The sequence below is a fragment of the Lactuca sativa genome, chromosome 5 (genome assembly GCF_002870075.4).
Source record: "Lactuca sativa cultivar Salinas chromosome 5, Lsat_Salinas_v11, whole genome shotgun sequence".
Classification (NCBI taxonomy): domain Eukaryota; kingdom Viridiplantae; phylum Streptophyta; class Magnoliopsida; order Asterales; family Asteraceae; genus Lactuca; species Lactuca sativa.
In genome coordinates this window covers 344,259,853-344,282,580 of record NC_056627.2, presented here as the reverse complement: position 1 = coordinate 344,282,580, position 22,728 = coordinate 344,259,853, and the positions used below count along the sequence as shown (strand labels likewise).

At 37.2% G+C, this 22,728-nt stretch overlaps 1 protein-coding gene across 1 annotated transcript; it reads left to right on the top strand.

Moving 5' to 3' along the window:
• The first annotated feature begins 7,064 nt into the window (after nt 1-7,064).
• LOC111887319 (uncharacterized) lies at nt 7,065-9,967 on the top strand. Its single transcript, XM_023883476.2, has 9 exons — nt 7,065-7,392; nt 7,488-7,692; nt 7,802-7,892; nt 8,078-8,223; nt 8,306-8,549; nt 8,652-8,756; nt 8,834-9,016; nt 9,117-9,318; nt 9,384-9,967. The coding sequence occupies exons 1-9, from the start codon at nt 7,230-7,232 to the stop codon at nt 9,869-9,871; spliced, it is 1,827 nt and encodes a 608-aa protein (XP_023739244.1). The 5' UTR covers nt 7,065-7,229; the 3' UTR covers nt 9,872-9,967.
• The last annotated feature ends 12,761 nt before the right edge of the window (nt 9,968-22,728 follow it).

The following is a 22,728-nucleotide window of genomic DNA, read 5'->3' as shown; positions in this document are numbered from 1 at the left end:
GATTTCGTCTCAAAACCGCAAGTTTCCGCCTCCAAATCGTAAGTTCTTGTACCCTAGCTTGTCTTACAACCCATTGCATGTCATTATAGCTAAAAAATCGTCCAAGAAGGCAAGGAGTAAGGAGTTTACGGCCCAAGAACACTCTAGGGCCGTAAACCCCTAAAATGATGCCAAACTTGCCTTTAAACTCATCCTTGAGGCTGGAAACTAATTGGGGATTTAGCCTAGGAGTGTTTCCACCATAAAACAACAAATTTTAAGGCATAAAAGAGGGTTTACAGCCCAAGCACATGCTTAGGCCGTAAACACCCTCTAAACTTGTTAAATCAAGTCTAAAACACTCCCAAACCACCCTTAGGCTTAATACATAAATTAGGGGCTTGCTATTTCGGGTTTGGAACAATTAAACACATAGATTTGAGGGGTAAAAAGGAGTTTACAGCCCAAGCATATGCCTAGGCCGTAAACACCTCCAAACCATGTCAAATGGTAGTTTTAATCCCCCAAATGGCCTTATACTTCATTATAAATCACTAGGATTAAAATAAGGGCCTTAAACTTCCATAAAATAAAGAGGTAGGAGTTCACGGCCGTGAACTCCCATAGGGGTGGTTCATGGGCCGTAAACTCCCATTTGGTCCCTTTAAATGAATTAAACCCATTCATACATTTTAGATTTGGACCTAGCAAAATTCCACGATCAATATAAGGCCTTTAAACATCCTAGAACCCCCTCACCATGAGTTTACGGCCGTAAACTCATGGGGAGCTATCCCAGGGCCGTAAACACTATGTATAGAGTTTACTCTTGGAGAGTAAACTCCATTCCTAAGCCATTCACACCCTTAAATGTTACCCGTGACACCCCAAACACTTAACCAAAGTGTTTTCCGCTCCTTAGAGTGCATATACTTGTTAATTAGTATTAAATGTACTAATTGTATGTGAACATATGTTATCATATGTTAAATAGGTCACTAAGTGTGTCCAAGTCTTTACTTGACACCGAGCACCCAACCGGCACCTTCGTCAGATCCACTTACACCAGGTGAGTTCATACCCCTGAATGAACCTTTTAAATGTTTTTACATGTTTTATAGGGGGGAATACAAGTTAAACATGCCAGTTATTATATCAATCACATGTGATTGATAACCCGCATGCACAAGGATTTACCACACTATAAACTGTTTTACCAAGTAGGATACTATAAATGGTTTTCCAAAAGGTTTTCACTTGTTCAAAACTCTTACTTATACTGTTTTATCAAAGTTCATTTTAAACTGGTTTATGAAAAGTTTCCAAAGAATTTCTAAAGGTTTTCAAACTTATTTTACCAAAGAACACCAAGTTGTGATTTTCTCAAGTATAAAGGTTTTCTTCATGTTTTGATACTCCCTCTTAGTTTAAACTCCTACTTGATAACGCTTTCACTTCGTGATGCGTTTATATTTGTTATTGCCTCTATTTCGCTTATACTTGTAGTCGCTTATTCCTATTAGACGCTCTTACTTCACTTGTTGTCGCTTCTACTTCGTGATACACTTATATATGGTAACGTTTATACTTCACGATTCGGTTATTCCACACTGCACGTTTATACATCACGATTCGGTTATTCCACACTGTACGTTTATACATCACAATTCGGTTATTCCACACTGTACGTTTATACATCACGATTCGGTTATACTTCACGATACGTTTCCACTTGTTACACACTCAGACGTAGTTAGATGTATGCCTGTGCTTGTATAGGTGCATATAAATAATGATTGAAGGACTTAGGAAGGCTTGTCCGCCCTATTTCCTTTTCTTCGTTGAGATGTGGTCTGGTGGGATCGGATGGCCGTCCGAAGGTCGTTTGATTTATTAGTTATATATTATGTATACAAGCATAAACATCTAGGTTTGCATTAGTCAGTTCAGTTATGAGTCTCTACCACTTGTTCAGCACTTATATTGGAAACCCACTACCCACTATTTGGGATGCATCTTCGGGACACGACCTTCTCCGTCGTCTAGTTGGTAACCAGAGTCTCCTGTAGGGAGAGCATACATTGTGTGTATAGATCTATACGAGATTGACACCCCCGCACCCTGACTGCTAGCTACAGTCCACGGCCTACCAAGCCAAGGGGTGACAAATGTCACATTTTATAGACGCTTGTAGGGCTTCAGGTACTCTAGTGTCGGTTAGTGTGGTTACGAGTATCCCAAGTTACCTTATAATTCATGGCCTTAAGGTAATGGTATTTCACCAGCAATTTGCACTGTATGCTGGAAACCCACTCTCAGAGTCACACTGTTTTTAGACCTTACTAGTTGTATCTTTCATTTGATACTGTCTGGGGTCTGTATTCTTTATTTTTAGACCTTACTAGCTGTATCTTTCATTTGACACTGTCTAGGGTCTGTATTCTTTGTTTTAGACCTTGCTAGTTGTATCTTTCATTTGATACTGTCCGGGGTCTGTATTCTCTGTTTTTAGACCTTGCTAGTTGTACCTTTCATTTGGTACCGTCTGGGGTCTGTGTCTCCCTTTATTAGACTGAGCCAGGCGTGTCTTTTGTTCGATACTCTCCTGGAGTCTATGATTCCTTTTGCCTTAGTCAGCAGTCTTCACTGCTGAGGCATATGTTATTTTCCCTGATTTCTCTTGCTTTCTTTAAAAATCAAATTTTGTATTTTGATAATGATAGCGATTAAGGGAAAACTACTTTTTACCACATAACTCCGTCCAGTCTTGGTAGAAGACTGCTTTTATTAAAGAAAATATAGGATTTTCTGGAAAGGACTCTAATTTAATGGATACTCTAAAACTACCACTTTTATTAAAGTTATTTGGATAAAATGACACTAAATAACTATGAACTCACCAGCATTGTAAAAATGTTGATACTCGCTTTTCAAATAACTTGTATTCTCAGGTCAGCATTAGACAGGTACATTCCTGGAGCTGTTAATGAAGATAGCTTAGTACCAAGCTGTACTTATTCTATTACTTGTATTACTTTGGTGTATTGTAATGTAAACCATGTAAAACTATTACTATTAATGCAATGTTTTGTTGTACTTTGATTACTATAATGCATGTGTTGTGATACTTGACATGACGTCATCCACCCCAGAACGTTTCTGCCATTCCGGTTTTGGGGTGTGACAACCCGGGACCTCGGTCGAATCAGGAGCCAACACGCGGGTCAGATCACGAGGGAAGCGAGCCTCAGATCCGAAGCGAGGGGGAGAGGACAGCTATCTGCGAGCCTCGGAACAGGTGGCAGCTGAGCGAGGCTCGGTTCGGACAGGTGTGCACTTTGGATTGGGCCAGCACCTCAGTCGAATCAGGAGCTAACACGCGGGTCAGATCACGAGGGAAGCATGCGAGATCACGTGACGAATTCGGACACCTGTGCGACACGCGTTGCTTCTCGGACGCGCCACGCAGCTGCTTTGGACACGTGGCCAACTCAGAACGAGGGTGACGTGGCTGGCACTATTCGTGCGAATTTTCTCGAAAATTGTGCCCAATCTTGTAAAATCCATAACTTTCTCATACGGGCTCCTTTTTGACGTTTTTTATATGCACGCGTAGAGAAAATTATGCTCTACAACTTTTGTTTAGACTTCGTTGGAAAATTTTGACTTTATTTTTATATTATTATTTTTAGCAGATCTGGACTAGTAAATCCGTAAAAATTCATAACTTCTTCATCCGACGTCCGTTTTCATCAGACTTTTTACCGTTGTACTACTAATGACGAGACATTTGATTCTCGTTTAGGTTGTGTCGGCTAAAAATCACTCGATCTAAAATTCGAGTTTTTGGATGTCTACTCCTAAGCTGGAACTTAGAAAAATCATAACTTCCTCATACAAAGTCATATTTTGGCGTTCTTTTTATCAGAATTCTCGGTTTAACGAATACTACAACTTTCATTTAGATCACTAAGGCTAAAAAAGTAGTTTATCAGAAAGCTCACTTTTTACGTCATTCGGCACCATGCCGGTTTTGTCGTGGATCTTCGATTGGTCATAACTTCTTCGTTATAACTCGGATTTCGATGAGGTTTTTGCCTAAATGTTTCTAACGAGATTATCTACAAATTTCAATAATAAAATTTTACTTATTTCAAATTTTATATTTTTGATAAATTTCACTATTTGGCTTTTAATTGGAATCTCATAAGACTTCCAATAATTTATGAGTGATTCTAAACATAGTTTTACTTCATTTCTAGTAAAAACTATCTGTTAGAACTCAATACTCAATATCACATAATATTTCATAATATTATTTACTTAAAACACGATTTCAAAATGTGTATGTTACAATATTATTAAGAGTCATGACCCGATCTCCTATTGTTTTTACCAATTCATGAACAACTATGCAATGATCATACACAAGTGACACATAATTGATTATTTAAGATTATTAGGCTATTTAAGATATATCTAAAATTAATTATCAATGATCAAGACAAATAACCAAACACAATTATGATTATATTATGTTCTCTAACACAGTTAAAGTTGTTACCTTTATTACATAATATAAGATTTGGCTAATCCTAGCTCTAGCAAATTAATGATCATAAACAACTAGGTAAACAAATTCATGCAATTAAAATGATCATTCAACTAAACTTAATTTGAATCTAAACAACAAATATTAAAACTTTTAGCATGCTAGGTAATGTTAAATCAAACACAATCTAAACCAACTTCATAAAATCCATGAAAAAGTAGAAACTAACACATAGTATTAGGGTCATCTACACTAACCAAAAGCCTAATCATTTAGCTCATCACTGCAGAAAATAAACACATAAAAACATAAGAATTTAACCTAGACATGATCAATCTAATGCAAACTGAATGTGTTGTGTGTATTCTTGCTAAAATCTTCAAGACTCTTAATCTCTAATATTCTTCTCCTTCTAAGGGTCAATTTTCGTAGCTTTCTGTCCCAAAAGTCAACTAAAATCTCCATAATACCTCTCCTATTGTTCCCAAGTCGATGTAACAATCAATACATATAGTTTCCATAAAACACTCCTCACGACGTGAACTGAGTACAAATCCGTATTTGCCAAGGAACTTACTTCTCCGCATATAGGAATCTCCTGGGACACTTGTCACAACGTGAAGACATAATTGTCATGTCATGAGTTTCTCTTACACATATAGAATCGAGATCTTTCTTAATGCCACGCAGTGCACTTCAAAACACCACATTTTGAGAGTTATTTTTGCATTATTTTTCTCCTTTAAGCTCCTAGTTCTAGCTCCAATCCTCCAAGTATCCAACTTTTGTTATTTTCAGTCATTTTCTTCAAGAATGTCATTTTTGGCTGCAAAATATAAATTTACTTAATAAGTACCAAATATCTTTACATTTTACCAAATTATAGCATAAAATATTTTAAAATATTGCCTAAATATATGTATAAATATAGTAATATCAATAGACATGTCGTAGTTTAAAGCTATAATGGAAACAAATGAGAGTTTGATGCTATAAAAAATCAATATTTTTTTACATCGGTCAACCTGACTGTCGCACGGGTATAATACTAGTTAATCTATATTCATCTCCTATTTGAACTTTTATTTCTTTTACATGTTTTTAATCATGAGTTTAAATGTATGAATGATAATTAGTTGCATAATTTCTTGATTAAATAATAGATTTTCAAATTAACTAGCAACAAACGGTTTTAATGTATGTATTCATTTCACTTTAAACCATTTAAATGCATCATTCAACATGATAGTGAAAGCCTTATGCTCTTTTGGTTTTTTTTTGATTCTTTAATTTAAATGCTAATCAACTTTAATGAATTAGATACTTATTTGGTTCAATATAGTGATTAAGAAGGTGTATTAAAGAACTTCTCTAACCATCATTTCAATTAAAAAGAATATAGATAACTTAAGCTCTTAAGTTGCTATGACCAAGTTAGATTAAGTCACAAGTATTCTACAATGACTTCTAATGATAACTAACTAAAAGAATTTCAAATGTCAACCATCTCATCTCACTTGATTTACATGAACTCTATCTTTTTCACTTGCTCGTGTTTTTAGTGAAATTTAATTTTACAACAAACAACTAAAACCCTCCTTTTTTTTTAATTGTTGTTATACTATTACTTTGGCGAATAAATTTTACAGATTAACAAATTGAATCAATCTTCGTGGATTCAATATCTTCACCATTATACACTATAGAATGTGTTAAAATATAAGGTTACATGCAATAACGACCAACCAAACAAAAAAAATAAAATCATAAAGACCAAACACTTAGGCTAAGGAGAGTGGTAATACTCCTAGCACCTTGCCATGTAGGATTTTGTATTGCAACATAGATTTTTATATTGCCAAGTAAGCTTAGCATGTATAAGTTAAAAAAAAGTAGGGAGTGGTAGTGAGAAGAGTTTAATTGGTTTTGTTTTGAAAAAATAATAATAAAAGAAAATAACCCCAACCAATCATAGCCCATTTTTTTTCTCTTTTTTCTCTTCTCGCTGCTACAGTAGCGTTTCTTATTTAGCGAGTATCTTGGCGACTTATAAGGGATGATTTAAAAATTGATAGCATGTGTTTTGGCGACGGGGGTGGCGATGCCACTCCCTGAAGCCTTAACATTTTAGGAGTATAACTTTTGCGAACAAATTTTATAGATTAACAAATTGAGTCAATCTTAATGGATTCAATATCTTCACTATTATACACTATAAAATATGTTATAATATAAGGTTACGGACAATAAAAATCAACCAAACAAAAAAATAAAATTATAAAAACCAAACGGTTTAGGTGGTTGTCCTTAGAGTGATAAATTTGGTAAACATGGACCATGTAGTTGTATCAAATGTAAAATTCTAAAAAAGTGGATAAGCATGAAGGTAATTGTTTGCTGACTTGATAGTATTTGGCTGCTTATGAAATTTTGATATTTAAATCAAGTTAGGTAGTAACAACTTTGGCTGTATATGGAACGTTGATTTTTAAATTAAGTTTTAGTACAAACAACCATACAACAATGGAAAGTGGTTCTTTTAGTTTATTCTAGAAGGCCCCACCAACACCACCCATAACTTCCTTCCCCCACTTTCCCATTCCCAGTCATCACCACTCACCACCAAGTCACCACCAACACGAAGCTTTGGTGATCGGCTTTGATATTGTCTCCGTTTTGCTTTTACAGTACTGTAACAATGGCAGACATGATCAATGTCGTTTACAAGAACGCAAACGAGCCGATTGAAGCTAGAGTAAAAGATCTTCTCTCCCGTATGACTATCAAAGAGAAGCTTGGTCAAATGACTCAGATCGAACGCAGCGTTGCCACTCCCGCCGCCATCAGAGATCTCTGTATAGGTGTGTTTAAATCTGTATATGTATATGTATGCTTATTGATCTTCCACTTTCCCTTTTTACTTAAGGAATTTGAGTTTGTGTGGATTTGTTGGCAGGAAGTGTGCTGAGTGGTGGAGGAAGCAAGCCGTTTGACAATGCGACGTCGGCGGATTGGGCGGACATGGTGGACGGACTCCAAAAGGGCGCGATAGACTCGAGGCTTGGCATTCCAATCTTCTATGGCAGTGATGCTGTTCATGGCAATAACAACGTTTATGGCACAACTATTTTCCCTCACAATGTCGGCCTTGGAGCCACCAGGTTGGTGTTAAACATCGACTCTTACCTCCAGTATACATCCATGATCATCTTCATTGATGAGTGACGAATTTCAGTAGAGTAATTACTAATTAGATTCAATTAATTGCAGAGATCCCGATTTGGTCGAGAGGATAGGTGCTGCTACTGCTCTCGAAACTAGGGCTAGTGGCGTTCAATATGCATTTGCTCCTTGTATTGCTGTAAGTTCTCTATAATATGATCATCAATAATACGTCCACAGTCCACTACACAATCTAATTTGATGGATAGCCTGAGTTTTCAGCCATTTGAATGCCAATTTCTCTAATCCTAGCAATCTCTCAAAGTAACTTAGCCTCTTAATCTTTCTGCTGATTAGTTGAATTGATGTTGATGGTATTGGTAGGTATGCAAAGATCCTAGATGGGGAAGATGCTATGAAAGCTATGGAGAAGACACCCAATTAGTTAGAAAGATGACTTCATTGGTAACAGGCTTGCAGGGTAAGCCTCCCCAAGACCACCCATATGGATACCCTTATGTGGCTGGAAGGTAAACAAGAAACACCATTACCATTCTTACTTATTAATTATTATAACTTAACTTTTAGCATAAACTGATCATTTGATTCCAGGAACAATGTTATGGCATCTGCAAAACATTATGTTGGAGATGGAGGTACTGACAAAGGGAAAAACGAAGGCAACACCATCATCGATTATGAAAATCTGGAGAAAATCCACATGTTACCTTATCAAGATTGTATTTCAAAAGGCGTTTGCACTGTTATGGCTTCCTACTCTAGTTGGAATGGAACCAAATTACACTCTCATCGTTATCTCCTAACCGATATTCTAAAAGAGAAATTAGGGTTTAAGGCAAGTAAAAAATAATACGTCTTTACTTTTGTTGACATTATTCTCAATTTATGTATGTTACTTTATATCCTTTAAAGTAATGAAAGAATTTATTATGTACAGGGTATTGTGATTTCAGATTGGGAAGCACTTGATCGGTTTCACAGTCCTCATGGATCAAACTACAGAAGTGCTGTTTTATCTGCAGTTAATGCTGGAATTGATATGGTAGAGTAAATTATATCTTCAAGATTCAGAAAATTTTGCACTTTTTATCTCCAGTTTTACATATTTGGAATTTGTAGGTGATGGTTCCATTCAGATATGAATTGTTTTTGGAGGATTTATCATATTTGGTAGAATCAGGGGAGATATCCATGTCAAGAATTGATGATGCTGTTGAACGAATATTGAGAGTTAAATTTGCTGCTAAACTTTTTGAATATCCAATGTCTGACAGATCCTTGCTTGATATTGTTGGCTGCAAGGTAAACTTTCATATTAATATGATTATATTCTCAATTTCTTTTTTTCTTTTTTGTTTTTGTTAAACATGATATAAATCATCAGCTTGTATAATCTGTTCAGCAACATAGAGAATTAGCACGTGAAGCAGTTCGCAAGTCACTTGTTCTTTTGAAAAATGGGAAAGACCCAAGAAAACCATTTCTACCATTAAATAAAAATGCAAAAAAGATTCTTGTTGCTGGAAAACATGCGGATGATCTTGGCTACCAATGTGGAGGTTGGACTGCTACATGGGAAGGAACCAGTGGAAGAATCACAATCGGTAAGTGGAAAGGAATGGAATGGCTCATTCCAATCTAATCATAAAGTAATTCCCGCTATTTTCAGGAACTACAATTCTGGATGCGGTTAAAGAAGCAATCGGAAACAACAACACCGAAGTTGTATACGAAGAAAATCCAACAACTGAAAGCTTATCCGGACAAGATTTCTCGTATGCAATCGTGGCGGTTGGTGAAGCGCCATATGTCGAATCTGGTGGTGATAATTCCGACCTCACAATTCCGTTTAATGGGGAGGAATTACTGAAGCTGGTGGCGTCGGAATCGGGGATTCCGACTCTGGCGATTCTGATTTCTGGTAGGCCTTTGGTTTTAGAGGCATCGGTTGTGGAAGCTTTGGATGGATTAGTTGCTGGTTGGTTGCCTGGGAGTGAAGGGAATGGAATCACGGATGTTATTTTTGGAGATTATGAATTCCATGGAAAGCTTCCTGTTTCGTGGTTTAAATCAGTTGATCAATTGCCGATGGATCCTCAACAAAACTCGTATGATCCTTTATTCCCAATTGGGTATGGTCTAAAATGTAAAAATTAAACATAAATGTGTTGTTGTTTGTCATAAGGTTATTTCTTCTTCTTGTTTGTGATGTAACGCTATCTTCATGTTATAAGGCTATATGTTTGGAGATTATGTTTTTTTTTCTTCCCTTTAAATCTATGCCCAGATGTGGGTCGATTCCATTGAGAAGGATAGACTTTCCTTTACTTCCTTCTATTCTCTTCATTTCCATTTCCTTTAGAAGGTGTTTGGGATTTTATTTTGAATTTAAAATGATTTTTAGGCAAAATTATTTAAAAGTCATTAGTATTATTTTTTTAAAAAAAGAAAAAAACAATTCTGACCACTTTTAGTTGCACCTCGCAAAACACCTCGCAAAACACGCACAACACTTGGTCTTTCACAGTTATTTTTATTTTAAAAGACTTCCGACTTAAAAACGGTTATACATGTGCTGCGCATCGCAACAATGGACTCTCATCTTCAAACAACTTCTCATCTTACTTTATGTTATATTATTCAACATAGATTTGTTTTAGTTTTTATCAACAACGTGTTTATTATTTTAATAATATTATGAATTATATTATAAATAATTCAAGTATACTTTATATAATTTCAAAATCGTTTGATAAATTTCATATAAATACTTTTTGTGTTACATTGTCTAAAACCAAATATAAATAAATTATAAAGTTAATCACTTAAATTACCAAATCTTTTAAAACTAATCGAAGAAATAACTGTCGTTTTGAAAATTTTAACAAAAAAACATGTTGTTCGCTAAATTAACAATTTTATTTATTGTTATTTAGTAAATATTACGTTTAATTATTTTATATAAGCGTCTTTAAAGATCTTATAATTATAATAATCTTTATATTTTGATTTAGATTTTTTTATAATTATTATATGGTTAATTTAAGTTTATTTCAACAGCCTGAAGACGTTAAAAAACAAACAGATTTCATGCTTGGTTCACCTCTTCTTATATAAATGGTTGCACATGTGGTCAACATACTACATATATTTTAGTTTCGAAAAAACAAATACCACCTTATTGACTTGGTGGTAAGAAAATGATTTTTTTTAATCTTTGGATTAGTTTTTGTGGCGAAGAAAAATCAATAAGTTGTTTTTTTTTTAAATGTTTGTCTTAGCTTATACATGCTTTAAGGGTTATTTGTCTTTAACAACACAAAAATTCATAGGTTTTGAAAAGTTAGAAATCATAACTTATTGAAATCTTTTTATAGAGCATTGGGTGTGGGCAACAAGGTGCAACACCAAGTTGTGCCACCTCACATGCCACATAAGCAAATGGTGTTATAACACAAAGTGGGGAAATGAGCAACAAGGTACAACAAGATGCAACAACAATGGTCATTAAAGCCAACAATATAAAATCATGTCGTTTCAATTCGTCGTAACGCCCACGAGACTCGCCACGACGAGATGCAACGAGTTAGGGGGGCGGTGTTCCCCCCATTAAGACGGCGTTATGAGCATCCAGGTCAGCATCTCCCGTTCTCGTTATGGCCCATACCATATGGTCTTAAGGGTTGATGAGAAGTTATTTTTAAAAATTATTTTCATATTGTCAAACACTTTTTTGAATTATTAACTTTTCAAAAAACCGATACGTCAATCAGTTGTTTTTAAATGAAATCTCAAACACCATCTTAATCTTGAGAATAAAGTGTACAAGACACAAAAATATGATCGAGGTTTTCTTCTAGCAAGCCACATGAATATTTAGTAGAATTCTTGACCACACCCCTATAGATCAAATTGGGAAGTAGAAGTAAGTCACGAAAGGAACAATTAATATGTTAGTAGAGTCCATTTGAGGAAGATTGGCATTGTAGTGATACAAAATTCAAATGCAAAAGTTGATATTGTATATTTAAAAGACTTGTAATATTGCATTTGTATAGATGATAGAGGTGCACAGAAAAAACATGTTCATGATCCGAACCAGTAAACCGATTCACTATGAACAGAACCGATTCAAGAACCGAACCGCCAGTTTGCACCCGTTCAAGATTTTAGACATTGAAACCGGTTTAGTAACGGTAAACCGGTAGTCGCACCGATTGAACCAGTTTAGAAGCGATATAACCCGTTTAGATAGGTCCGAGTTTTTTTTATGATGGAACCGGTTTTTCTATTATTAAATCAGAACCGAACCGGTTCGGTTTGAAAAAAAAAACGTTTGTACACCTCATTAGATTCTAATGATCTTATACACTCCTTTTGAAATGGACGTGGTTCTCTGTTCGACCTCCTGTAATTGGTTTGACTTGGGCTTTTGTGAAGTCTACCTTGGGCCCTTGTAGGTTTAGCCAAGTGGCCTAAATGCTGTTTGCTTAGGTTGAGGACCTTGAGGTGGACCCAAAAAAAAAACAATATGTTTATAGGCATTGGTTCATGAAATATCCGATAATAAAATCGTTACCAATGGAATAGTGGGATACCAATGGATTAACAACAAATTTACATTTAAATGGAAAATTTGAGGTGTAGCATGTGTTACCCGGAACTTTATACTAGGTATCTCCATGAGTCACCTTACCCGGTAGACATTTAAATGTTAAAAGCGATTAATGACCTTGTAGACATTTGGTGATTTGAATACATTTTTCTATTAATTTTTTGATGGGTTACTTTTTAGCTAATATTTTTTTTCTTTTCCATTTTACCCTTTTTCTCTGTTATCAATAAATACAACTTAAATTAATCTTTTTTTGACATAACCGAATTAGAATTCATCCGATAATAAATAATAAACTTAATTGACCTAAATACAATACCAAAAAAAGTTATTTACATAATTACATTTAACAAAAAGTGCGCTTTTGCATGAAAAATAATCGCACACCACTCAAGGAATCATATGTACATGAGTATATCTTAATGGCCCACATCAGACACCATTAGAGAATCTTTTTATAAAAAAACTTTAAAAAAAATCCAAAGTATATTCCAATCCTAGACCTCTCCATAATTTCACAAAGAATACCTGCAAAGAATCTAAATTTTAGCCATCAACGCTTCAATAGTGAAGGAAAATTTATATAACAAATAGAATTGCCCAAAGTGCAATACTTGTGTTAGTTCACTCCCTTTTTTATTTTTTCACATTTTTTTTTTGAAAATTATGATATTTTCATTTATAATTTGTTATATTTGTCAATAATAATCATCATAGACTTTGACTACCATTGATTTTGCTTTACGTGTTTCTTCTAAGTTGTAGTATCAAAACATAATTCAATATTGTCGTTTTGTTAAAATTATTGTAATGTCATAGTATCCTTGAAACGAAATTAGTGTTCGTCAGATAATAAAACGTTAAGTAAAATTGATAACTTGTTCTATAACTTTAAGATGTTACAAAAATGAAAACTTTAACATCTTCAAATGAAAATTATTATAATTTCTATCATTCTCTGTTACGACGTGTGGTATATGGCATGCAAATAGTAGTCTTGGTGGGTATCTTAGTGTGTGGGGCAATCAAGCATTAGAATAAAGTTGGTTAATATACCCTTTTTCTCCCCTTGCAAGTTGTAGAGGGAATGCTACTTCTTTGACAATAGAAAAAAGGTTTACCATTTACTATAAAGGCAAAGGTAGTGGATCATAAGAATCAATGGTTACATGATATATTTGTAATTAATTAGAACTTTGACGATCACGGTTTTATCTTATTTTATTTTATTATATTAAAGGGGAATTACTTGTAAAATTCGATTTTTAGTTATTCAGTACGGCGATCAGAACCAGTTCAACCGTTGGGTCAATCCAAATTTTTTTTATACGTTATACATTCTGGCATATGTATATAGTTGGCATCAATTGCAAAACTCATAATTTTGTAAAAGCCCAATAACTAAACGTGAAATGTTAAATCAAAATTTTTAGTGATTTAGATCAAATCTGACACATTTGCAAATATAATTGACATAAAAGACTATTTTGTCTTTGATTTTTTAATTTATTTAAATAAATAAATATGGACCAACTATATATATGCCCAATAATTAAATGTGGAACGTTGATCCTTGTCTTACCTAAAAAGACTATTTTGCATTTGATTTTTTAATTTATTTAAATAAACACACCTTCAACCCCACTCCTTCACCTTATTTTACCTATCCTACAATTTTTTATTTATTTAAATAATAGTTTTTTTAGGTAAGACAGAGACCAAGCACGTAACAAAAACAAACAGTAACCAAACGCGTAACAAAAACAAATTGTATGGACTTTTCGAGTTCAAGAAAAAAGTTAGGGACCAAACATGCAAATTACCCTAAACAATAGGGACCATTCGTGTAATTTAATCCTTTTTAAAATAAACGACGAGGGTATTTACGATATATAAAAAATTGAGATATTACTAATTAGTCAAAATCATTTTATAAACATAAATTTATACTCTCTTTCCCGTTGTCATTCTCTCTCTCTCTCTCACTCACTCACACACACATACACACACACACACACTCTCTCTCTCTCTCTCTCTCTAAATCTCTATTGCTATCTTAACTTCATCCCGATCTAGATTTTCAATTGTCGGATTTCATGTAACAACGGAAATTTTTGAAACAATTTTTCATTTCTTAAAAATATATTTCCATCCAAAATAAGTCATAAAGATCCAATGTATCATGTCATAATACAAATCATATAAATCCCAAGATCATAAGTCCTCCATCAGTGTGTACAGATCACGTCGGCGCCTTCTCACGGTCCTCGCTGGTACCTGAAACACATATCACAACAACTGTAAGCATAATTGCTTAGTGAGTTCCCCAAAATACAACCTACGCACATACACCTTTCCAGGCCCTGACCTTCCGGTCCATGAGTCTCAGGGGACTTCCGTCCCGACTAGGTAAACCTTCCGGTCCTACCCACGCCAACCTTATGGTCCACATTACAACGCCTTCCGGCCCATATCATATTCGCCTTCCGGCCCATATCAAACATATCATACATGACACATATAACGATTAACTTATCACACACAACACATATATCTCATACCATTCCGACCTTCCGGTCACACAGTCAAACCCTTCCGGGTGTAGTATAGTGAGAAGACTCACCTCGTGGAAAGTCAAAGATCTCGTGTCCTCGCTAACACCGACCCCGAACGACGGCTCAACCTCGCCTAAACATAAAAAAATATCATTTATTACACAAGGACTTCCACCACTTAGAACTTTACTCCTTATCATCATTCCTCAGAGGGTAAAAGACCATTTTACCCTTCCTTAACCTAAAGTCCTCAAGTTGACCAAAACCTTAAAAGTAAAAAAAAGTCAAATCCTGAGAGTACGCGGGGCGTACTCTAGATGTACGCGGGGCGTACGTCGCCAACCCCTCCCTGATCGGGGTCTCCACCCAGTACGCTGCGCGTACTGGAAGTTACGCCCAGCGTAACCCCCAGAATCAGTCACTCTCCATTTCTGGTCTTAATCGGTTAAGCCATTACTTCCACTTCTAGATCCGACTCTTCTAGTGTGTCTAAACCCATAAAGTCGAGACCTTTAAGCCTTGACACGGCTGTAAAGGCTCCAACATCACATAACAACCCTTTATTCAAATTCAAGGACCTAGATCTCATGCATGGTGCAAACCCCACGTCCGAGATGCCATTTTTATGAGTCTACAACCCCAATAGATCAGAAATATGAAGTATCTAAGCTTATGGAGGCCATTTGCACAAAAGTCTCCACCTTTGGGACTTAAACCCTAGAAAATGACCTTTTAAGCATACAATATGAACCAAGTGACAAGATCCGAACTTTATACCTGGAAATGAAGCTTTAGCCCTTGCAAAGTTCAAATCTACACTTGAGTACCACTTCTAGCCTCTCCAACAAGCTCTTCTTCTCCTTTGCAACCTTGAAATGACACCACCAAGCTTAGAATACACACACAATGGCCTAAGAACGAGGACACACTCTTTTTAGGGTTTCACTTTGAGGGATGGTGGCTGAGAAGACCAGCCATATGTTCCTTTTATAGCCCCATCAAAGGAATTTAGGGTTTGGGTCTAAATAAGTTACGCCGGGCGTAACCTTGGGTACGCCCCGCGTACCTGAGGGGAAACGCGTCCAAATGAGGCGCGCGAGTACGCGCAACGTACACCTTGTACGCCCAGCTTACTCGCCTACCATGAAACCCTAAATCATCAACTTAACCAAGATGTAAGGCCAAAAGAAGAATACCTAGATTTTGGGCTGTTACAATTCTCCCCCACTAGAATCAGACTTCGTCCCCGAAGTCTCATACTGGAAACAACTCTGGATACTGATCCCACATTTCGGACTCGGTCTCCCATGTCAGCTCGGACCCCTTCCGATGTTGCCACTGCACTTGAACCAGGGGTATGTCCTTGTTCCTCAAAACCTTAACTTTCCGATCCTTGGTTGCTACTGGTCTCTCCACATAGTTCAGGCCTGCATCCACTTGAATATCATCCAATGGCACCACTACCGACTCGTCGGCAATACATTTCCTCAACTGCGAGACATGAAAGGTATCATGAATCTGCCCCAACTCAGCAGGTAGCTCCAACCGGTAGGCTACCCGGCCCACCCTAGCAATTACCCTGAAGGGTCCAATATACCGGGGTCCCAACTTGCCCCTTTTCCTGAATCGTATCACCCCTTTCCAGGGAGAGACCTTTAGGAGCACAAGGTCGCCAACCTGAAACTCGAGCTTGGACCGCCGCCTGTCCGCATAACTCTTCTGGCGACTCTGCGCAGTCAACAACCTCTGCCTGACCTGCTGAATCTGCTCGGTCGTCTGGAGTACAATCTCCGTGCTACCCATCACCCTCTGCCCCACTTCTCCCCAACAGATGGGGGTGCGACACCTCCGACCATACAACAGCTCAAAGGGTGGCATACCAATGCTCGAATGATGGTTGTTGTTGTACGAAAACTCTGCTTAAGGCAGATAGGTGTCCCAGCTCCCTCCAAAATCCAAAACACATGCACGGAGCATATCCTCAAGCGTCTGAATCGTCCGCTCGCTCTGTCCTTCTATCTGCGGGTGGTATGCGGTACTGAAATGCAGTCTCGTACCCAACTCCTCATGAAACTTCTTCCAAAACCTGGAAGTAAAACGCACATCACGATCAGAAACAATCAACATCGGAACCCCATGTCGCGATACCACCTCCCTCACGTATAATTCCGCCAACTTCTCCGCAGAAGAGCTCTCGCTGATGGCTAGAAAATGAGCGCTCTTCGTCAATCTATCCACGATCACCCAAATCGCGTCGACTCCCCCTCGCAGTCCGCGGCAATTTGGTGATAAAATCCATGGTAATCTGTTCCCACTTCCATTCGGGAATCTCTAGCGGCTGCAACTTACCGTGCGGACGCTGGTGCTCGACCTTAACCTGCCGACTAGTCAGGCATCTCTCAACAAACCATGCAACATCCCTTTTCATACAGGGCCACCAATACTCTTTCCTTAGGTCCAAATACATTTTCGTAGCCCCGGGATGAATCGAGAATTTCGATCGATGCGCTTCCTCCATCAAAATAGTACGCGTACCGCCCACAAACGGTACCCAAATCCTACCCTGAAAAGTCATAAGCCCTCGACCATCCGTAACGAATCCTGATACCTGACCCACAACCCGCTCCCTCTTCTGGTTTTCTGGTTTCACAGCCTCAGCCTGAGCTCCTCGAATGGTATCTAAAATCGGGGTCATCACTGTCAACCTCATACAAATATCTCGGATCGGGGCGCTTTCCGCCCTACGACTCAACGCGTCGGCTACCACATTAGCCTTACCCGGGTGGTACAGAATCTCACAATCGTAATCCTTCACCACATCCAACCATCTCCTCTGTCACATATTCAGGTTTGGCTGATCCATCAAGTACTTCAGACTCTTGTGGTCCGTGTAGATGGTACACCGAACCCCATAAAGATAATGCCGCCAGATCTTGAGGGCAAACACCACAGCCCCCAATTCCAGGTCGTGGGTGGGATATCTCGACTCATGAGGCTTCAACTGCCTCGAAGCATACGCTATCACATGCCCCCTCTGCATAAGCACCGCCCCTAAACCCGATATAGATGCATCACAGTACACCTCAAAATCCTCCATCCCTTCCGGGAGTGCAAGCAACCGGGCCTCGCACAATTTCTGACGAAGGGTCTCGAATGAGGACTGCTGCTCCGGTCCCCACGAAAATGCAACACCCTTTCGGGTCATCCTAGTAAGTGGCACGACGATCTTGGAGAAATCCTTGATAAACCTGCGATAATATCCAGCCAAACCCAGAAAGCTCCTGATCTTTGTGGGCGATTTCGTCACTTCCCATCTCATCACCGCCTCTATCTTGGCCGGATCGACCAAAATCCCTTTATGGTTAACGAGGTGCCCTAAGAACTGGACCTCTCGTAACCAGAAATCACACTTGGAGAATTTGGCATACAGCCTCTCCGACCTCAGAACTCCAAGAATCTCCCTCAAATGCTCCTCGTGCTGCTCCCTAGACCTCGAATATACCAAAATATCATCAATGAATACGATCACCGACCGATCCAGCATCGGCCTGCACACCCTGTTCATGAGATCCATGAACGCAGTTGGGGCATTGGTGAGCCCAAAAGGCATCACCACAAACTCATAATGCCCATAACGAGTTCTGAAAGCAGTCTTCTGAATATCTTTATCCCGAACCCTCATCTGATGATAACCCGACCTCAAGTCTATTTTGGAGAACCAAGATGCCCCCTGCAACTGATCGAACAGATCGTCGATCCTAGGTAACGGATACCGGTTCTTAACCGTCAACTTGTTCAACTCCCGGTAATCGATACACATTCGGTGTGAACCATCCTTTTTCTTGACGAACAAAATCAGCGCTCCCCAAGGTGAACTACTCGGTTGAATAAACCCCTTCCCCAACAGCTCCTGAAGCTGCGAGCATAACTCCTGCATTTCCGGTGGAGCGAGACGATAAGGCGCCTTGGCGATGGGCGCCGCTCCCGGAACCAAATCGATACGGAACTCCACTTGCCTTTCCGGAGGCACACCTGGTAACTCTTCGGGGAACACATCCGAAAACTCGCATACAACAGGAACGTCATCCACCGATTTGGGCCTTCCCGCGGCCACTCGAGTATCCGTCACGTAGGCTATTCGGATTATATCAACAATTAATCATATCATTTACATGTGATATGATGATTATAAAGAGAAACAAGCAAAGAGACCAGGATAGATGAAGTTGATTTTCTGGTAAACAACTAACTAGCCTATTATATTTTTTATACCGTTCTTGTTTGTAATTTTTGTATGGAAAAAAGTACCAGATAAGAAAAATGGATCTTGAAGTAAGAAGTTAGCAACCAAGTGTTCGACAATGCTATTTGTAAAGCTTGAGAATACAAATATGATTTAAAAAATAGTTAAAGTGAAGTTAAGAAACTTGCTCCAGTTAAATCCAGTCAAACATCACATGTAAATTTGTTAGGGTCCAAAATGGTAAAATCTACTTTCTCCCCTAACACTAGAAATGCCAATTCCCATATATATATATATATATATATATATATATATATATATATATATATATATATATATATATGTGTGTGTGTGTGTGTGTGTGTGTGTGTGTGTGTTTACGCATATCACTAAATCATATGGCTCCGATATTCCGTATACTTAGAATATTTCTTGTTCTTTGTACAATCTCATGTGATTACAAGCATAATCTTATATGCTTGAATTCAAAAATCTAATTTGTTTTATTGTATAATTACATGTGATTACAAGCATAAGCTTTTATGTTTGAATCCAAAATTTTCATTTAACGTATAATTACATTTGACTACAATATCTTATTAAGATTTATATAATAACACATGCATACTTTTTGCACATTGTTAAATCATATGTGATTACAATCATAATCTTTTATGTTTGAATTCAAAAATCCCATTTATTTTATCGTATAACACATGTGATTATAAATTCTTATTCACAATTATATAATAACACAAACATACTTGTTGAACATTGATAAATCACATGTGATTACAAGCATAATCTTTTATGCTTGAATTTAAAAATCTCATTTATTTTATCATATAATCGCATTTGATTACCATCTTTTATATACACAAAGATGGTCAATCACATGTGATTAGAATTTGTTACTAACACTTAAATTTGATACAATTATGTTTTAAATCACATATGATTAACATTGTTTTTTAATCATAAATGTTAAATTAATATATCATTAAAATCATATGTGATTACTAGCATAAATTTTTAATCATCAAATTGTCTTTGCAGTTACTTTTCATTATAAATAAATTAAATGTGATTATATACATAAACAAACAACACTGTATTGTAATCCCATGTGATTGTCATATTTTTATATACACGTATATTTTATACATCAATCGCATATGATTATACAGATAAACAATCCACACTTTGCATTAATCACATGTGATCACCAGCTTTTATATACACAAAGATATTCAATCACATGTGAAAGTTATAAATCTTTTTTTATATTACATCTAATTATAATCACATGTGAAGATCCAAATGTAAAATAATCATATCTAATTATAACCACATGTGATTATGCATTTTAATATTACAACATTAATCACATATGAATCAAAATAAAAATTAATCACATGTGCATATATACACATATGCATTTTCATATAAGAACATACGTATTTGCATATATGTGCATACATACTTGCATATATGCCTATATATGTAACATCCCAAAATTAAAGTCCAAAAATTTCATTTTTAAATAAGTTATTATAAAACCATAAGTGTAAAAACCTCCATAATAACCTCTCATGTCAAAACCAAAGTGTCAATAGTCAAACATGTTATCATAAGGTAATATCAGAGTGTCATCCCAAATATCTCATGTGAGGAAAACATAGTGTGATGCGATGCGATCGAGCCGACTCCTTTCCTTTGAAAACGAAGTACTTGTAACCAAAACTGTAAACCGTAAGCACGAAGCTTAGTGATTTCCCCCATCATACCTTATAACAAACATACTGCCAGGCGATTTTGGGGTGCCTGACCTACCCAGCCAAGCCATTATGGGGTGTCTGACCTACCCATGTCAAGCAGTTATGGGGTGCTTGACCTACCATGCCGGGCCATTCTGTGGTGCCCGACCTACCCATGTCAATTCGTTCTGGGTGCTTGACCTACCCTGTCGGGCCATTCTGGGGTGCCCGACCTACCCTGCCAGTTAGTCACAACCAAGCCCGGGGTCTAGTCCCCTACTACCACTATCACATAATAACATAACACAATCATACTGCTAGGCATGCAATGGTACTGACTACCCCTTCAATATCTTTCAACCGATATCCGAGGACTATTTCACCCCTACTACTACTAACATGTATATCATAGCATCCTAGCACATAAAGCATATCAGATAGTGGCAAACCAGACAATTATCACAAAGACAATCATCTCAAGCATGATCACCTACTGGTGGGCCGACGTTGGTGCCTTAGACCCACCTCTACTGGAAGGTAACTCACCTCACACTGCTGAAGTCCCGCAGACACAACCCCAGCTGCTGAATGACAGATTCCCGAACTATCAACATCAAAATATCACCCAATTAATAATTGGGTTCTAATACATAACCATAAGTCCATGCTTGGGGGTAAGAGAATATTTTACCCCATCTTAGCTTGATTCAAGCCTAAGACCCAATCTAAAGGCCCAAAAGTCAAACTAGGAATCAAAGCCCAACATTCCAAATTGGGCCCAAACCTTTAGATGGTCTTATTCTAAGGCCCAAACATTCATTCCAGTCCAAACATTTGGCATTCTAATGGCCCAATATCATATAATCATTAAGAGCCAAACTATAGCCCATCTATGGCCCAATTTTCCAAATTAGACCAAACCCTCATATGGGCCTTACCCTAAAGCCCATCTAAATGTTTTAGTCCATATGTGATGGGTTTTACACAAAAGAACAATCCTATGTGCGCATGCAAAACCCTAAAGCTTTGGATCTAGGTTTCTCTATTGCAATTCATCCAAAGCTTACAAACCCGAGATCTATCATATAAAACTTGAAATTAAGAACTAAAACAACTTTAGATGAATACCTTTCTCTTGTTGCAAGAATCTTGACCTTCAAAAGCTTAGTATCACAAATATAATACCTCTGATGGCTCACAAACACCAAAGCAAGTTGAATGATCTTGGGGAGAGGAGATGTAGGTAGAGTTTCAGCTCTATGAACTCTAGGAATCAAGGTGTAGCCGAAATATGCAACCCTAGGGTCCTTTATATAGGTGTGCTATTAGGTTTTCAGTCAAAACCCTAATTGGATAACTTAGGCCTTAAGTTGTCCATTAGAACCTTCCAGAATGAGGCCTTCTTGAACGATTTCAAGTGGGCTTCCCCTCTTGATTTCGTCCACCTCCTTTCTAAGGATCCATAACCCACAACTTAGTTATCCAATAATTGCAAATCTAATCCCCTAAGTTCAATTAATATCTTTTGATCACCAAATTAATTCTTGACCAACATACTATTTACCTAATTTGATTTCTCCTTTAATATATTATTCTTATAATATATTAATAAACCATATTATCCTCTCTCTCCACTAATCATCCAGTTAAGTTGCTCCGGTGAAGGCAACCCAAAGGGACTATGCTACTATCGGGTCAAGTACATACCAAATATAGTTATGGGCTTAGACACCTAATCCAATAGTCTCCCACTTGGATAAGTCTAATAACTATAATTGAAAATATGACTTCATAATCCGATTATCAATCATAGCTTTCAAAAGCCTTTGTCAACTTGACCCAGT